Genomic DNA, 18,645 nt, shown 5'->3' on the forward strand with positions numbered 1-18,645 from the left:
TTTTCTGCTGATAGGAGCACCGGCCCGAAGTTTCAGGTAAGTCAATACAATGACTAATATTTGGCACCCCAAGCACACAAAGACTTTCCTTCTCCTTTAACACAAATTCTGTGCCTTGCAAGATTCCTAGAAATCCCAAATCTGTGTAGGACTTGGAGATCTTTCCCCTCATAAAATACCAGAGCAGGGGAAGATCGGCCTAAAGAAGAAATGCAAAAATCAGGAGCCAGTTTCCCAAATGAATGCGAACTAATTAACTAATGACATAACTAAAGGAAACTAATTAAAATAAACATATGGTGCTTATAATGCTGTGGCTTAGCAATTATAAGCCACTTGTGATGAAAATTTACCAAGAATGAATCATATATATATATATATATATATATATATATATATATATATATATATATATATATATATATATATATATATGATGACGGTCCCTTGTGGTACCGAAACGCGTAGATGTTTATATGATTCAGTAAAGGACTTCTAACAATCTTTATGCCGTGAGTGCTTCCTTTTATTTTTGGACTTTATATTGAATTGGGTTAGCACCCGGCAAAATGATCGAATGGCGGAGGTGAGTGCCGACAACCAATGGCTATATATATATATATATACAGTATATATATATATATATATACAGTATATATATATATATATATATATATATAGATATATATATAGATATATATATATATATATATAAGCAGTGTGTGTGTGTATATGTATATATATATATCTATATATATGTGTATATATATATATCTATATATATATATATATATATATATATATATATATATATATATATATATGGTATACCCTTGATAGTCTCGGGTTGTTTTGCACTGGTTTTCATAAGATAATCCGATAAATTTGAGTTTCCGGGCCACAATTCGATAAAGTCGAGTTTTCGGAACATGAATTCGAAAAAAAGGCATGATTCCAATTGACATGATTCTGTTGCAACATTTTGTCGCACCAGTTTTTTCGAGAAGTTTAATTGGTAAATTAAGGGGATTCGGGTTTGGGAATTTGGTTGAATTTTTATTTTTAATAAAGTGACAAAAAGTTGAGTTAGTTAATAACCCCCTATTTTTTTTATTACGGAGATATAACATTTTGGTTGTCATGTGCAGTACAGTATACAGTATATCTTTATAACACTATACACACATGCAGTATAATTAGCTGTATTTATACTTGTGTCTGTATTCATATGCTGTTTATATGTAAGAAATACATTATCTTTTACAAAACAGATGCATTTCTTTTGTCGGGATGTGTGATGTAAGCTCCCTAACTCACAGTGGCTCTGACAGTGACCCTTCAGCGAGTCAGTGTCTTGGAGGATGTTACTGTGAGCATCATGCACTTAAGTTATTGGCTGGAGAGCAAGCGGATAGACTTTGACCAGCAAAGAATTAGAGGTGATTTCTGTTATTTTTGAATTGGATCATGGAGCATAATCAATTTTCTTTATATGTTCCTATAATTCCAACCTACTCAGAATGTCATCTGACTGCAGAAGAAGTCTATGTATATAAAATATAGCACAATACAATGCAAAAAAACTTCTTTTCATTTGTGATTTGATAAAAGTAACCATGACATATATTGTTTAGAAAGGAGATATTTGAATACCCACCTATTTATTATTAAGTAAACACGACCATTTACTTTGGCATGGCTACGAGATGGAAGCAGAAGTCATGCAATGGGAAAATGAGTTAAGAGAAGACAGAATATGATTAAGTAAGATGGAATCCAGAATACAAACAAGAAAGCAAGCGTAGTTACAATGCAAGGCAGAAAGTTAGTATTGCTGAATGTATGGCTAATGAATATATGAAAGAATGAATATATATGCATTTATGACCTTCCCTTCCCTAAACAATCTTGGGGCAGTCTGAATATATACCTGGCTTTGTATCTGCTCTTTATGCAAACTACACAGATCATGATTATATACACATTCTTTAGCTTCTGCTACTGATCTTAGTGTCACTGTTTTTTAGTATTTTTCTTACAACAAATTAAGGCACATCAGAACAACAAAAGCAACTTTTAACTGTTTAGTTTAGCCTTAATTAGGGTTGCCACCTGTCTAGTTTTGACCCGGACAGCCCTGTAATTTGAATGGCTGCCCGGGTCAAAACGTACCGCCCAGTTTTCCAAATTAGGTAAACATGGCCCACACCCTGCCCGCTCTCCACCGGCAGAAAAGGTGGCAACCCTAGCCTTAATGAAGTTGATATATTATATAAGCCCAAAGGCTCAAAAAATAGCACTGGCTTAGCACTGGATGGTATGCCACAAGGACAGTATTTAGTAATGTTGTGCAATATTCTAAAATATGTCAGAATTTCTACTAGCTTAAACATAGACATAACTGTTTTTATTCAATGTTTTTTTATGAGAGCAATTTTGTCCAACCAGAACTAAGCTTGCACTTAGAAAACAAAGCCCTCAGACTTTTTCTAAAAAATTTTAACTTTAGGCACAAAAATGCTTACGTTGGCCATTCTGTTACTGATTTACAAACATGGTGCTTAAAGGGGTTGTGCACCTTTAAGTTAACTTATAGTTAATTCGAAGCAACTTTTCAATTAGCCTTCATTTTTTCTTTTTTTTATAAGTTTTGAATTAGTTGTCTTTTCCTTCTGACTCTTTCTAGCTTTTACCGACCCCATCTAAAATACAAATGGTCTGTAAGGCTACACATTTAGGGGCCGATTCACTAACTTCGAGTGAAGGATTTGAAGTAAAAAAACTTCGAATTTTTGTGCTCCTCGACTATCGAATTGGTGTTAATTCACCTAAGTAGAATGATTCGAATAGATCGAGCGCAAAAACGCTGCGACTATTCGCCATTCGATAGTCGAAGTACTGGATCGAGCGCAAAAACGCTGTGACTATTCGCCCATTCGATAGTCGAAGTACTGTCTCTTTTAAAAATACTTCGACTGCCTACTTCGCCACCTAAAACCTACCGAATTGCTTTAAAAGCCTATGGGAAAGTCATTCGATCGAATGAAAATCCTTCGAGCGAATATTCGATTGAGCGCCTATTCGCCTGGCGAATATTCGCCAATTCGACTATTCGCCAGCGCGTAAATTCGCCCGAATTGTCTATTCGATTCTATTCCCCAGTCGAATTTCGAGAGATTTAACCCCTCGAAATTCGACCCTTGATGAATTTGCCCCTTACAGTCATTGCTACTTTTAATTAATCATCTTTCTATTCAGGTCTATTTCAGTCTCTCATTGCATACTGGAGAGCAGCTGAATAAAAAGCTAAATAACTCAAAAACCACATATAATAAAAAATGAAAACCAAATGCAAATTGTCGCAGAATATCATTCTCTACATCATACTAAAAGATTAATTTAAAGGTGAACAATCCCTTCTGGGTAAATAGATAGGTTCTGCAAAATAAAAAATGTTTCCAAAAATGTAATGTATAAAGGCTGGAGTGACTGGATGTCTAACAGAACAGCCAGAACACTACTTCCTGCTTTTCAGCCTTTATACATACTATTTACCCAGTTTTTATTTTTACACTGAACTGTTCCTTTAAGTGCAGTTGCCAATAGCAGCAATTCATGAAATACAACTAAGGCAATGAAAGTAAAGGACTGGCCAATGTTAATAAATGAACCCTGCTGTGTGCTTTTACACCCTTAGATACTAAAACAAATTACAATCTGCTTGTTTACATACATTTGGGTAACTTTGTAATAAGAAACTGAAGAAATGTGTTAAATTATTCAGGCTCCCTTTGATCTTGTTGTGCTAAGTCTTAATAATGCAGTAAACACTTGGGTGGCACAGATCAAAAGGGAACCTGAAGTTGTAGATTCTGTCGGTGGCATTTAGGGTTAAAATTTTCAAAATACATTCTGGAATTAGCTGTTCTTGAGTAACTTCACCAGTGAAACATTTTTACCATAACAACAATCTCATAGTAAAATATATATATAGGATTCTGCTGGAATCTCCTCAAGCATGTATTAGATATATTACATTCCCATTTAATGAATGAAGTTAATGAAATACATCCATCGCTGGGTAAAAAGGGTCCTCATTCTCCTCATTCCTGCTTTGTGAGCTGCCAGCAGTTTATAGCATCTATACTAATAAGGTCATGAACAGTGAGAAATTTTGTCTGTCGTGCTACCAATAGACTGTATTTCCAAGTTTGGCAAATGGCTCTTGAAAATATCTAAATACTGTTAGAAAGCGATCAAAGGCTACAAGCTATAGATAAAGATATAAAGTTCTATAAATATTTTGGACAGGTCTCTTGTATTGCATCATTAGACTTAACTAGCATATACTGCAACAGTGACCTGTTGCTAAATTAGTGACAGGCTAAATTGGGGATTGCCAGCATGAGTTTAAACAGCTGTTTCTGGGACTAAAACTCCTTAGTCGAGGTTGAACAGGAATAGTATTGTTAAAGGAGCTGAATTTAAGCCACTGTAGTCATTCTGTATCTCCTGTGCCATCTAGGAAAGTCAACTATCAACATGAATTTAGGATGGCCATATAGAAGCAGCTTTTTATGTACAATAATCCCAATGACAACACACCTTGCAACAAGAGAAAATAAGAATTATACTTCAGTAAAGGGAAAGTTCTTTATAATAAAAAGTTCAGATCCTGGAGAGAGAGTATTATATTGATGCATCTATGTATTCACTGTATCAGCTTTGGAATTTAATGGTCTACAACCGATAACGGTTTTTCTCTGCGGTTGTTTTAAACTGCTTGTCTAATATATTTCACAACAGCTGATATCAACATATACTTTTCCTAAGCTTGCTGGAAGGAGAAATAGAGACACAAATCTGTACAATATATAAAGATATTTGATACATTGGGGCAGATTTATCAAGGGTTAAAAAACCCTAGACTTCGACCCTCAAAGTAAAATCCTTCGAATTCGAATATCGAATTAGAAGGGTTTTAGCGCAAAACGTTCAATCAAACGGTCAAACAAAAAACGGTCGATCGAATGATAAAATACTTCGAATCGAACAATTTTAAGCGATCGATCGAATGATTTTTATTAGATCAAAAAAAACTTAGAAAAGGGCTCTGGAAGGTCCCCATAGGCTAACATTGTACTTCGGTAGCTTTAATGTGGCGAAGTATGAAGTCAAAGTTTTTTTAAAGAGACAGTACTTTGAGTATCGAATGGTCGAATAGTCGAACGATTTTTACTTTGAATCGTTGGAATAATTCGATTCAATCGAATTTCACCAATTCGATGGTCAAAGTACCCAAAAAAATACTTCAAATTCAAATATTTTTGCATTCGAACTATTCACTCGAGCTTAGTAAATCTGCCCCTTAGTATTATAGATGGTTTAAATAAGAACCAAAACCTCTAACGATAATGTATAAAGCTGATCAAAAATGGAAACATGTCAACATGTGACTTTTTAAGGACAATTCAGTATGTTCTGTACCTGAAACATGCACTTCATTGTTTAAAAAAGGCAAAGAAATAAAACACAAACAAACAATCAAAACATGGTTTATTGCTTTCCCACCTGTAAATCGTGTTGTCCTGTTTGCTGGTTACAGCCTTCAGGTCAGTAAGCTGGAGAAAACGGTCATGAAAGTAATGTAGGTGCAAAATGCACACTAACAAAAATGAGGTTGGGATAAATATTCGCGTAAATAAGTCAGTCAAGTTAAATGTCTCTAAACCAAGATCTGCTAACCTGTAAAAAAACAAACAAATATCATTAATCTAAGGCATGCTACAACGGCCATGTTGTTCATGGATTCAACATGGCTTCCATTCAGAACAATTGCTTGCACCTTTGGTAACTATAGGGAAATATCTTTAACTTTCAGTTTTCTTCTATACTATCCATTTATTACTATAATGACTAGTAATGGTATAATACTCACAAATAGTGATGAGCAATTTTTTTTGCCAGGTGAAATTCTGCACTTCATCGTCTGCCAATTTTTTGGGGGAACAGTGGCAAAAATTCAATGCAAATAAATTTGCTGCAACAAAGAACTCACCAAGACAAATATGTCTCTGAGACAAAAAAGTCACCACAATAAGTTTGATTTAGAGTGAAAAAACACCCAGTCACTTGGGCGCATTTGGACAAAAAGTCAAGAGCAAAAAGGCGCTGCAGGAAAAAACACCTATTGATGTTGGAGTGAGAAAAAGTTGTGCATATAAAAAATTGTCATGCTCAAAAAATATTACCGCCTATAGACTTCAACATTCTCATATTTCTCCGTTTTGTGAATTTATTTGCAGTTTCACAATTTTTTTGGCAAAACGGGACAGATTTGCTCATAACTACTGATACAGCATTAAGAAGAAAAATGGGTATGGCGACAAAGAGAGCAATAGTGACATTTAGAAGTGTTAATTAGGACAATAAAGAGAACAGGAGGTACTGTGAAGTTGATTGAAGAGGAAACTAGAAAAAAATAAGAAGAATCTAAGAGGATATGGACATGCTCTAATAGACACAATAAAAAAAGAGCAGAAAGGGGGTATGGGGAGAGGGTGTGGACAAAAGAATTGAGCACTGGAATACAAAAAAGGAGGGTAAAGCATTTAGAGTATTAGTATGGCTTGCATTGCACAAATTATACCTGATCTCAAAAAAAATAGGTGACCCCTTAGTTCAATACTACAACTGGAACTTTAACATTTTCAGCCTAGTTGCTAATAAAAGTTCTCAGATTTTCCAAAACCTAAATTAGTTCTGGACAAAGTTTGGTTCTACTTCTACCCTTTATTGCCATTTGCTCACCTACTGTATTTCAGCTATATATCAATTATCAAATCTACTTTTTAGATGGCACTTAAAGATAGTATGGAATGCTATTCAATCTCAACTTGCAAATATGAGTTGGGAATCATTTCGAAATTCAAGTTTAAGGGCTATAGTTTCATATGGGTTAATGCAACAACAAGAACAAAAGTACACATACCCCCCTACACACACAAACACACACAGACATCCTCATGAATGTGATTCAGTTAAACACTTACTTTTCCTTATCCAGCCCTGTCATATTCATCCAAAGGCCAGGAAATGATTTAAACTGGTAAGTGTAAATAAAAACAAGCACCAACATGGTGTAGACAACCACAGACATCCAAAAATATTTTAAAATTCGTCTCCACCATTCATAGTGTACCTAAAGAAGCAAAATAAAAGTACATGATTATTAAACAAAAAAAGAAATGATTTTTTAGCAGTAAAGAGTCGTTTTATTAAATAAAGTTGTAGCCTGCCTGTCATTAAAAAGATTCACCCATACAATCACATGTGTCATTGGTTGCAACCCTTATATATATGATGAAGCAAATATGGGGATTTAGGCACCCATGGGTGGTAATGAGTAACTGTGTGTGTAGCACATCATACATTTTACATCTAAGGAGTATGTCTTTATGTGGATGTTCTTTATGACTGAACGAATGGTTACATTATTAGCAATCTTGCATTAATACAGATGAGAAGCAATTATTGTATGCCGGACATCATACCTGATACAGAGCTACACAGAACAGGAAGAGCATCATGTAGATAATTTTGTACATAACTATTTTTCCTTCAAAGCTGACAAAGAAAAACATGCCGCCACAGACGTAAATCCAGTACTTGACAAACATAGCCTGCACTAATTTTCCCAGAACCTTCATGATATCATTTTCATCATCTACTTCTTCTTCTTCTTCTTCATGAACTTCGCCTTCTAAATTCAGAAATAAAATTGTTACTGTTGCCTTTGCTATTTTTTTTTTTAATTTTCTGAGTGCCTGGTGGCTAGTCAGACGGAAGCAAATTTTTAATATATGTCATCAGCTATACTCTGAACTGCATTATTTATACAAACAATATATCCCATGCTACAAAGTATAAGAGAGTATAAACAAAACAGTGCTTGAATGCAAAAAAGGTGGCAACCCTATCACTGAGTTTGATTGTAATCCTTAGCATGCAGGTCACATTTAAAAACAAATGGTTATGATCCATATGGCCCAGCTCAAGTGACAGATTGGTAATGAACTGATAACCAGTCACTCCACCCCAGCCTTTATAGATTACATTTCTTTTTTTTTTGTATTCTTTTTTATTGAACACATAGAAATTAGCTTACATCTTTGTTGTTTATACATTAATACAATATCAATATGTATACTTTACATTATAGAAAACATTCATTTCTTATGTTTACATTTTGGATCATATATCTATAATATCTGTCAAATTATGACATACTAGACATTAAAGGAGAAGGAAAGGTTAAAACTAAGTAAGCCTTATCAGAAAGGTCCATCTAAATATACCAGTAAACCCCCAAAGTAATGTTGCTCTGAGTCCCCTGTCAAAAGAAACACTGCATTTCTTTCCTTCTATTGTGTACACATGGGCTTCTGTATCAGACTTCCTGCCTTCAGTTTAAACCTCATTGCCCTGGGCAAGAGCATGCTCAGTTTGCTCCTCTTCCCCCCTTCTCTACTGTAATCTGAGCCCAGAGCAGGGAGAGACTCAGGCAGGAAGTGATGTCACACCACATTAATACTGCAGCTCCTATCCTAAACAAACAGAGAGCTTCTTACTCAGGTATGGTAAAACATTCTACAGAATAAATATAGCATTCTTGCACTATTGCAGCTAATCTATTGGCAATAAAATGCCTCTGTAGCTTTCCTTCTCCTTTAAGCCCGTTAAATTAACGGGCGCTAGAACATATGTAGTCAAACATTCGCCAGAGACGGTCCGTGGGGCACATGCGCAGTAGCGCAATCCCACGGACACAGGGACTGGACGCAGAGACACTTCAACTTTATTATATAGGATAGGATAACAAGTCCATTATACTAGACATTGGTATTAAATTTCTTTCTAGGTTTCTCATGGGGAAGGTCTGCTTAAATTCAGGTAAGTGTCTAAGTTATTTTAGGTAATCAGCTTAGTACTACTACTGAGTAGAGATGTTATGGCAATACTTAAGTAGACAGTATTTTTGCAATATATTCTTTCCAGGACAACCAGGTAGCTGAATAATTCCAATATTTCTTTTTTATTGAGGCTGTCAATTCTTCCAATAAGCAAATGTCATTTATTGTTTGAAACCATTTCCTTTGCTTGGAATTACTTTTTGTCTCCATAAAATGGGTATTTGTGCCTCAGCTGCTATGAGGAGTTGCAGTAAGAGATCTTTTTTAGTAAAGTTTTCTGGTTCATAGCCATGAAACAAAAGAATGGCTGAGGAATTTGTTTTTAACTTGTTCGCCTACAATTCCAGAACATGATTCAAACACTTCTTTCCAATATTTTCTAGTAAAGGGCATGAAAGCCATAAATGTTCTAGTGTGTCAGGTTTCTGTTCACATCTACAACATAAGTCGTTATCCAACAGTCTCATTTTTTTTAACACTGTTGATGTTCTATACCATCTTGACAGTAACTTATAAGAAGATTCTTGTAACCTATCACTAATTGAACATTCATTGGTATTTTTAAATATTTTCACCCATTCTTCTTCCCTTAATGAAATTTTCAATTTGCTTTCCCACATTGTAGTGTAGGATGGGTGGTTTATTATTAATAATTATCTTATAAATACGCGAAAGGGAGTGTTTTACTACCCCATCTATTATACATAATTGTTCAAACTCTATCAGTGTTCTAATTGGCTTTCCTTTTAATTTAAGTGACATTAAAAAGTTCTGTATTTGTTGGAATCTCCATTTATCTTGTATTGTCCAAGTATCTCTTAAAAATTCCGCTTTTGCTAGATGACCAGTATAGATTGCATTTCTCACTATATTAGAAATATTTTTCTTATTTTGCACAGCCTATCTATTTAGCCAGTTTTTATTTTTACACTGAACTATTCTTTCCTGAACAAGGTAGATTATACTGGTGTAGGACCCATTATCTAGAAAGCTCTGAATGACAGGGAGACCATATTAGATAGACCCTATTTTAATCAAATAATTTCAAATATTTTTTTTAAAATGATTTAAAAAAAATCCTATTGGGTTTATTTAACGTTTGTTTGCTTTTTAGTAGACAAAGTTGGTAATCCAAATTAAAGAAAGGAAAAACCCCTTATCCGATAAACCCCATGCCCCAAGCATTATGAGCAATTCTTCTAGTGAGACCAACACTTGCATCTCATAATAAACTAAACAGTTCAGCTGGATCAACTACAGATGCAACATTTTATACCTTTTCATTAGCCATTAGGAAATGAGAGTCTGACTCCTGGATCACACTAACAGCATTGCAATCACACAAAGTAAAAATCTACTCCTCGTTGGCAATGTGTAGTCCAGATTTGTACCGCAAGAGTGGTTATTATACTCTCTGAATTATTCTTCTTACCTTTGTCTTGACTCCCAACTTTTATTTCAGATAATGCTGATTCTTTCAGTTTAAAAGCTTTTTGCTCTGTAAGGTGTTGTCTGAACAGAAGCCAAAAGGTAACTGTGAAAATGATCTGAAACAAGACCAATACAACATAATTATCTTACATTCCAAAATTGCTTTATACTGTACTAATGTACAATGCAAATGCTTGTTGTAATATGTGGTTTGCACTTGTACTTGACTTACCTTTGATACAAGCTCTTCTGGCTTTTTCCTCTCAAGGAGACCCATAACTTCTGGAAGTTCGTCATTTTGTAATGCTATGCTCCAGATGTATTGTAATGTTAAAAGCAGATTACCATAAATAACCATAAAGGGTGAACTAATCATAGCATATTTTCTTCTATTTCGGACCATCCATAGAGCACAAGACCAGATTAGTAAGACAAAAGTCAACCAGCTGTGGTATGTGATGCTCCAAGCCTGCAGAAGACCCAAATAACCAATATAAGAAGTAAGAAATATGCTGCATGCACATACTGCACCTACTGATGTGCGCCAGTGTTTTGAGACAGCCCTTTGTAGATTTTGACTGTGTTCATGTCTGACAGCCTATGTGCCTGATCATCAATGTGTACCAGTTAGTATAAGACATAGCATGTGTTTGTGAATGATTGCCAATCCATATGCAAAAAATGCAGCCTGCATATGAATGAGAGGTCCTGTGGATGAGAAACTGTCTAATGGTGAGAGACACAGCATGGGTATTACAGTGTTTGTAAGAGAGACAGTATTAACAGCCTGCCACAGTGTCCCTCGGTGTGATGTTTTTGAAGGACTCATTTTATTATAACTGATCTCAGTAAACTGTTCCCATTACTGTTTCACTGTTACATAAGTGATTCTGAGAACTACCACGCTATTTATAATTGTCAACACTAATAATAATAATAGAATAGTTTCCAGGGACACTTTGTTGTGGTAACTTTTCCCTATAGAATTGTGTTAAATAGGGTACAGATTGCCATTGTATGCTTTATGGTTATGGTTATAAGAGAATAATTTTGCTTATGCATCACCTTAACGTTGAAGAAAGGAAACAGACAATAATGTAACAGCTGGAAATAATATACAGCCAACACTTTTACATAAGCATACATAGAAAAATAAACATCACATACATACCATCATTGAAATAAGTGCACATATATAACTTTGCTTCATAACAAACTGGAATGCCACCACCACTACATGAACTTTAGTGTTTTCTTCTTCTTCTTCTGTAACCTCTTCATTGGGTTCTTCTTCTTGCTCTTCCTCTTCTTTCTTTTCTGATTAAATATGGCTTAATTATTCTCAGATATGGACTAGAATATCAAGCTAAGAAAGATAGACTTTAATTTATTGCATGGCAATGATGCAAATATGAATGCGGGATGACACAATTTTGCCGTCTCTCTCGCATTGCTCTGTCACACCAAAGTGTACAGAATGTGTAAGTGAATTAGTTACATGAAGCAGCTACATGGCAGTATTCACTCAGACTGTAAGCTCTATGGGACAGGGACATCTGTCCTCTTGCCAATAATTCTTGTAACTACTTAATTTATTTGTATAGGTTATTGTAAAGACCCCTATGTGTTCTAATGATTCATTGTTCTTCTGTACAGTGCTGCATACAGAAGCAGCACTATAAATAAAAATATACATACATACAATATTCAATTGCTCACTACTCACAGCCCAGCATTTTCTTTGGGTGAGATGCTGGTAGTTGCTATTTAGCTGACGAATCACTGGGTGCATACCTTGAAGTACATAACAAATGTTGTGCCATTATATGACCTTTATACTTTTCCACACAAGCAGCCCCTTTGAGCACTAAAACACAGCACTTATTTCATTTATCAAAAATTATACCTTTGGGTTTATTAAAAATCACTATTGGGGGAATGTAATATGTGTTGTTAGCACAAAAAACATTCACAGACACCTTTGTGAACGTTAGCAACCATGTATAAATTTCGAAAATTGCGAAGTGTTTTTTGCGGCAAAATATTTAACGAAACTCCAGAGCAGGTGTTAACGCTAAACTTTGCTTAGCAATAATGTGTAATGTAATATTCGCCAGCGAATGTTTTTTCATTGCGAGCAGCACTAAACAGTCACAAAAACGCTTATGCTTTTAATTACATTCCCCCGTGGCTATTTTTAAATGACACGTTTAGGCATCTCACAGTTAGGGGCAGATTTATCAAGGGTCGAATTTTGAAGTTAAAAATACTTTGAATTCGACCATCGAATTGAAATACTTCGACTTCGAATATCGAAGTCGAAGTTTTTTTCATCGAATTTGGGTATCCTGCGGTCGAAGTAAATTTGTTCGATAGATCGATTAAATCCTTCGAATCGTTCAGTGATTGATCGAACGGTTTTACTTCGACTTCCAAAAACGTAGAAAATGCTCTAGAAGGTCCCCATAGGCTAACATAGAACTTCAGCAGGTTTAATTTAGCAAAGTATTGAAGTTGAAGTTTTTTTAAAGAGGGACTTCGATTATCGAATGGTCGAATATTCAAACGATTTTACTTCAAATTGAATTCGAACTCGTAGTATCCTATTCGATGGTCGAGGTATCCAAAAAAAGAACTTTGAATTTTGAGTTTTTTTACTTCGAAAATTCCCTCGAATTCACTTTGACCCTTGATAAATCTGCCCCCTAGTGTCTGTGTCCTGTTAAATATGAGCAGTTTCAGTATTGCAAGTTTTTATAAATTATGACTCATCCTTGGTGCAATGTTCTAGGGAAATGTTCTGGAGGGTGTGAAGACTAAAGATACCTGCAGAAACGACATTACAAATGAAATGCATTGTACAGGATATAACCATATAGTCTTACCTGAAGTTTCATCTGCATGGTCCCATTTATATTGGGGTGTAGAATACATGTCAATCTTAGTTGGACCATTTTCCACGGGAAGTGATGAATTTAATGAACAGTAATCTACGGGAGTCCCATTTACAGTTACTAGCAAAACCTGCAGAATGGTAATCGGTAAAATGTATACATATAAAAAGCAAGCCATATCAAGATCATAGCAAGAGCAAGACCATAGTTGCCATATCTTATGAAAAGGAGTAGGTTGAAAGAAGAACATACTTTGAAAAAGGTGTTTATTGACAATATTTTTGTTAACTGATTTTACTAAATAAAATCAGATTCTTTTTCTGTATTGTGATGGGAAAGATGCACCCATAAGGCAGAGTTCGTTATGAGCCAAACGCATGCAAAGAAAAGCTTATGTGAGCAGGTAGGGCTGTTACAGTATAAATGTAAAGAGCAACAAAAGGTAAATACTGTACATGCTGAAAATACACACTTGATGAGTTATCAGGAGACTATTGCCAATGCCATGGTGACACACAATATTTCCTATTTAAGTTAGTGAGGGGCAACACATGGTATGTAAAGGGCATTTTGATCTCTTCTTCTAAAAACATCCTTTGAATTAGAATAGGATTAAATATATGGGTGTTTCTTTTTCTGAAAGACTGTGACTTGTGAATATATATTTATTTAAACGCTGCTTATTGTCAAAATTAGTTTTTATTGTCTCCACGATGGGAGCATCTTGTTCAATCTTCCGTACATGCAAACTCAAGCACATGCTCACGAATGCTGCTGGTCACATTTCCTCAGCAAGACTTCACATTTGCTGGAAAAATGATGTTACCCTGTCAGACCCCAGCCAGAGTTTCAAGGTTCATAGGCAACCAGGGCAATGCTTAGTGGTTAAGGGCTCTAGGACAAGCGATCCAGTGTGGCAGTATAGGGCACCCATATTTAAAGAGTCCACTCCCTTCACTCTTAGTTGCAATGCAGCGCCCCCTCTATACTTCTTTACTATGGGGACAAGGGCAGCTCCAGCTTTTTGATGGCTCAGTATGCAGGAACCCTACTACTGGTTTATCTAAACCCTATGTTCATTTGTTTATGTGTTAATAAATATATCATAATAGCACTCCTTTCTGGTAGAATCAAAGTATACTGGAAGCATACTTTAGAGCCATGGTAAACTCTAAACCTATACTTCATGGTCCACCCAACAACTGCATGGTCTGTCTCCTTTTTATTCATGCCCCTGTGCAACGGGTTGGTGTTCACCTTCAAAAACTGCACTGATTAGCAATTAATAATTGTCCCTGTCAGCAAAGCCCGACACTCATTTACAATCCAATCCAGTCACATATATAGTTTTGAGTTCCATTGTGTGTTTGAGGTTAAATGTAACATCAATAACCAGTAACATCAAAAAAAAATTTTTTTTTTAAATTCATCAGTATACATCAAAAAATAAACACCAAGACTAATTAAACTTTTAAATTGCAAAGCCTTTATAAAGAAATAACTTACCGAAACTCCACTTCCCCTCCTCTTTAGAAAAGGCGACAGGGCGACCATGCATCCTGCGGTGCTCAATTTCTCCTCCCTGGCTATTATACGAACAACATGTGAAGGAGGCTGAGGCTCCGTTCTCAGGCTCTGGGCAGGCATGGCGAAGCTGTACGAGTGTTGGCTGGCGGAGCAGGGTTTGTAGTGTGGTTTGTGCTGGCTGTATGGGTCCCCTGGGGAAGTGGAGAGGTGGAAGCCCCCCGAAGCGTTCAGGCTGCTTAGGCTGTTGGCCCATAGCGATGCAACTTCGCCAATTGCAAACAGGAAAAGGGAGCAACAGGGAACTGAGCACACAGCACCTTTCTCATTCTGCTGCCCCACAGCCAATGCTTGGGATCCCTGCACTTTCCCTGCCCCACGGACAGAGAGGAACAGCAGCAGTGCATTAACCACACACCTCTCCCCTTCCCCAGGGGTCCCCTATGGGATGGGGGGCTGGGGAGTGGGGCTGGGGAGCTCCGTGGAATTGGGGGGGGGGGATTGCCTGAGCGCGTGACACCTGACTTGTAGTATAACGTGTTGCCTCCTTCACATGCTGTCAGTAGAATAGCCAGGGAGGAGAAATCGAGCACCGCAGGATGGATGGTCGCCCTGTCGCCTTTTCTGAAGAGGAGGGGAAGTGGAGTTTCGGTAAATTATTTCTTTATAAAGGCTTTGCAATTTAAAAGTTTAATTTGTCTTGGTGTTTATTTTTCATTGTGTACTGATGAATTTTTTTCAACAATTTTTTTAATGTTACTGGTCCTTTAAAAGTAATTTTTAAGACAATGATACTGTATGTTCTTCATTGATAAAAGAAAGAGGAAAAAATAAATTAAAGGAAGTAGGTATATACTAACATCAGATGGCTTGTAGTCATCTTGAGTCATGGACAGAAGCTGCAAAGAGCAAGCAAGAGAAATTAAAAGTAGCAAATGCAATAAATAAGCTTCCAAATAAACCAATGTTCTCATACTGCGGCCCTCTGGCTTCTGATAAACTACAAATGATGGCAGAAGGAGGATCACAGTGAGAGCTATTCTCTGACAAAGGTACAGAGCCACAGGGGATACATTGCTGAAAACTAGGACAAGTATATCCAAACTGCAGCAGCCCAGTTATCTTTGTACTGTAGTTAGGGGACTGCTGGGTGACACCTACTAGGAGTTGTAGGTCATCCGCACCTGGAGTGCAGGCTGGACAGACTTGATACAGAGTAAATATTCAGCATACAGTTACTCTTTTAGAAAAAAAAGTTGAATTTCCACAACATATAAACTGGGCAGAAGCATTATTTAAAGGAATACTATAGAAGAATATTTGCATCGTAAGCATATTTATGCTTTATACCCTGACAGAATCTAAGCAGCATGATGTGATTTTCAGCAGGTGGTAGAAATATTCTTCTTTGAACAGCAGAAAAAAAGGGTTATCACTAACTGCAAGTCTGCATTTAGCACATGCATGCCAAAGTATAAAAACATGTACAGTATATCAATATTTAGATATAGGAAAATACAGTATAGCAGAATAATCAGCCCATATGACAGGTAATTAGCTAGTATTCCTTTAAAAATGAGGCATACCTGTATATGGAATTTGTCTAAGCATAATTAAACCAAAACAATGAGCACCCACTTTGTTCTATGAAAATGCAATTTTTTTTTGCTCTCAAAAGCTAGCTATGTGGAGGATTTATTCTGGTGAATCTAGTTTGCTTGTGCTAGATTAAATTAACTGCAGCATATGAAGGGACAGTAACAACAACCATTGGCAACAATTTGTTTTTTTATCATATGAGGGGTAGACAGGATATCCCTGAGTGGTTTTATAACTTGGGTGACCTAACACACTTTTGCACATTATTTAATATACAGACACCAGCACATCACGCTATAGGTATGGAATCTATTTCTATCTATTTTCTATATCTAGAAAGTGCTGGACCTGGATAAGAGGTCTGCAACAGCAGCACAACAAATTAAAGCTAATAAACTCACTGAAACATTAAGGGTGAAGAAACACAGAGCAACTAGTAGCAGCTACTTGTCACAGCTACAAAACAGCTGAAAATACCCTGACATACACAATACTGAGAATTGACTCTGCTAAAACACAAGTAGAGACAATTATCAGTCTATTTTTGTAGCCATGACAAATAGCTGGTACAATGTCTTACTGCTTCATATAAAAAGCAAATCAGTTGAAAATTAGATTTTTTAAAAACAAAATATTTTTTGCTGCAGATTATCATATATTAGAGTAGCATATATTAATGTCAGGTTGCGGAACACTGAAATGCTCTACACATTAAAAGTGTATAGGTTATTCCTGTTATGTTCAGTACTATAGGTACTGTAGACATTCCATTCATGCCAATACATCATCATATATATGTTCTTCCGTTCATATAGAGCACATAAAAAAGGGTAGATTTTGGAAATATCGAAGTAGGGAATCCTAAAACATTGCCAGTAATTTGATATTTTCCTATTTATTAACACTTTTCTAAATGTCAGATACAGCTTAGCTCATCAGATTGTGTTTGGGTGCTCTTGCGGTTTGGAGGCTCAGAAGCAGCACAGTATAGAGTGCCCATCTAAATCATCAATCTCCACTGTATTAAAAATTTCAGCAGTATTTTCTGAATAATGCTGATATAAGGATGGTAACCAATATTAATGGGCAATGAGAAACCAACCCTTTAGCTAATTTTAAAGAATGAGGCACGCTATATACAGTAGCTGTATTTTGGTCTCCAAGAAACCAAACCCAACCCTAACCCGCTGTGCGCTCATATTTATATACCCACCCCCACCCTGCTGTGATATCACAGAAGGGCACGCCCGGGTGCGAGTATATAAAAAAAGAGCACGTCTGGTGGAATTGGGGCACAACTTTGTGAGGCAGTCAACTTGAACCCACCCAGGTCAGTCCGTATATCATCTTTACAGGTTATTCATGGATCTTGTGTGATCGACAGAAAGAAAAGTAAAGCTGTAAATAATAATTTAAGTAGAAACATCTATCCTGGCGTGGAGTGCAAATGCTCAGTGTATGCTTATATCAGCCATTAAATTCTTACTTGTCTTTCATCTGTTGTGTAGTGGCTAGAATACCACAAACTACGTCTTCTTTCTGCTGTAAGAGGTCCTGGGCTACAGTCTTCCTCCTTCTCTTCCTCTCCATCATTTGCTACATTCTATAGAGAAATATACATATCACAGTATGTGGGCCTTTCAGGGGCTGGATTAATTACTAGTATAAAATAGTAATATTGGATTATATTCAAATTTTTGGATTAAAAACATCCAGGCAGGCAGGTTTACTGGCTCCTGTTTTACGTTGGCCCTACTGTGTGTGTATGTGATAGGGAGCTTAGACTGTAAGCTCCACTGGGGCAGGGACTGATGTGAATGATGTATAATCTCTATAATGTATTGCAGGTATGTGACAGTGGTATATAAACACCAGGAAATAAAATAATACAATAAAGACATCTATGCAGAACAGTTGAAGCATAGTAGTAGAAGGTAAGCAATGTATACACTACTGCAAAGCTGAAAATGACAATGTTACTTTGTCTTCCCATTGACTCCAGTGCCAAAATGTTGACATTTTTGTGCAATTAGATTGAATAATGGCTGGTAATTCTCTAATATCTAAAATGCTAACCAAATGGTACTATATTGGTCTTTAAACCATTTGGCCATGAAGAATATTTAAGTGATTTTCTTTTATACATTTTCTTAGAGTAATAGACCCCGATCCAACTTAAGAACCAATACAAATGTCTGTCTTGCATAAAAAAGGGCATTAACTCA

The 18,645-nt window shown here is 36.2% G+C and overlaps 1 protein-coding gene across 5 annotated transcripts in view; it reads right to left on the reverse strand.

The window, feature by feature from the left end:
• LOC108695592 (piezo-type mechanosensitive ion channel component 2) overlaps positions 1-18,645 on the reverse strand; it is a 246,704-nt gene that overhangs the window by 73,707 nt on the left and 154,352 nt on the right. For 3 of the 5 annotated variants that reach the window (XM_041567809.1, XM_018224179.2, XM_018224177.2), the window contains exons 9-18: positions 17,907-18,023; positions 15,682-15,720; positions 13,289-13,427; positions 11,575-11,720; positions 10,636-10,872; positions 10,405-10,519; positions 7,554-7,762; positions 7,053-7,201; positions 5,572-5,745; positions 1,658-1,699 (exon numbers count right to left, since the gene is read on the reverse strand). In XM_041567809.1, coding sequence (XP_041423743.1) covers positions 1,658-1,699; positions 5,572-5,745; positions 7,053-7,201; positions 7,554-7,762; positions 10,405-10,519; positions 10,636-10,872; positions 11,575-11,720; positions 13,289-13,427; positions 15,682-15,720; positions 17,907-18,023 — 1,367 coding nt within the window. The remainder of the gene's footprint in view (positions 1-1,657; positions 1,700-5,571; positions 5,746-7,052; positions 7,202-7,553; positions 7,763-10,404; positions 10,520-10,635; positions 10,873-11,574; positions 11,721-13,288; positions 13,428-15,681; positions 15,721-17,906; positions 18,024-18,645) is intronic. The other 2 variants (XM_041567810.1, XM_018224178.2) reach the window with 1 other exon arrangement.

This window comes from Xenopus laevis, chromosome 6S, assembly GCF_017654675.1.
Source record: "Xenopus laevis strain J_2021 chromosome 6S, Xenopus_laevis_v10.1, whole genome shotgun sequence".
Classification (NCBI taxonomy): domain Eukaryota; kingdom Metazoa; phylum Chordata; class Amphibia; order Anura; family Pipidae; genus Xenopus; species Xenopus laevis.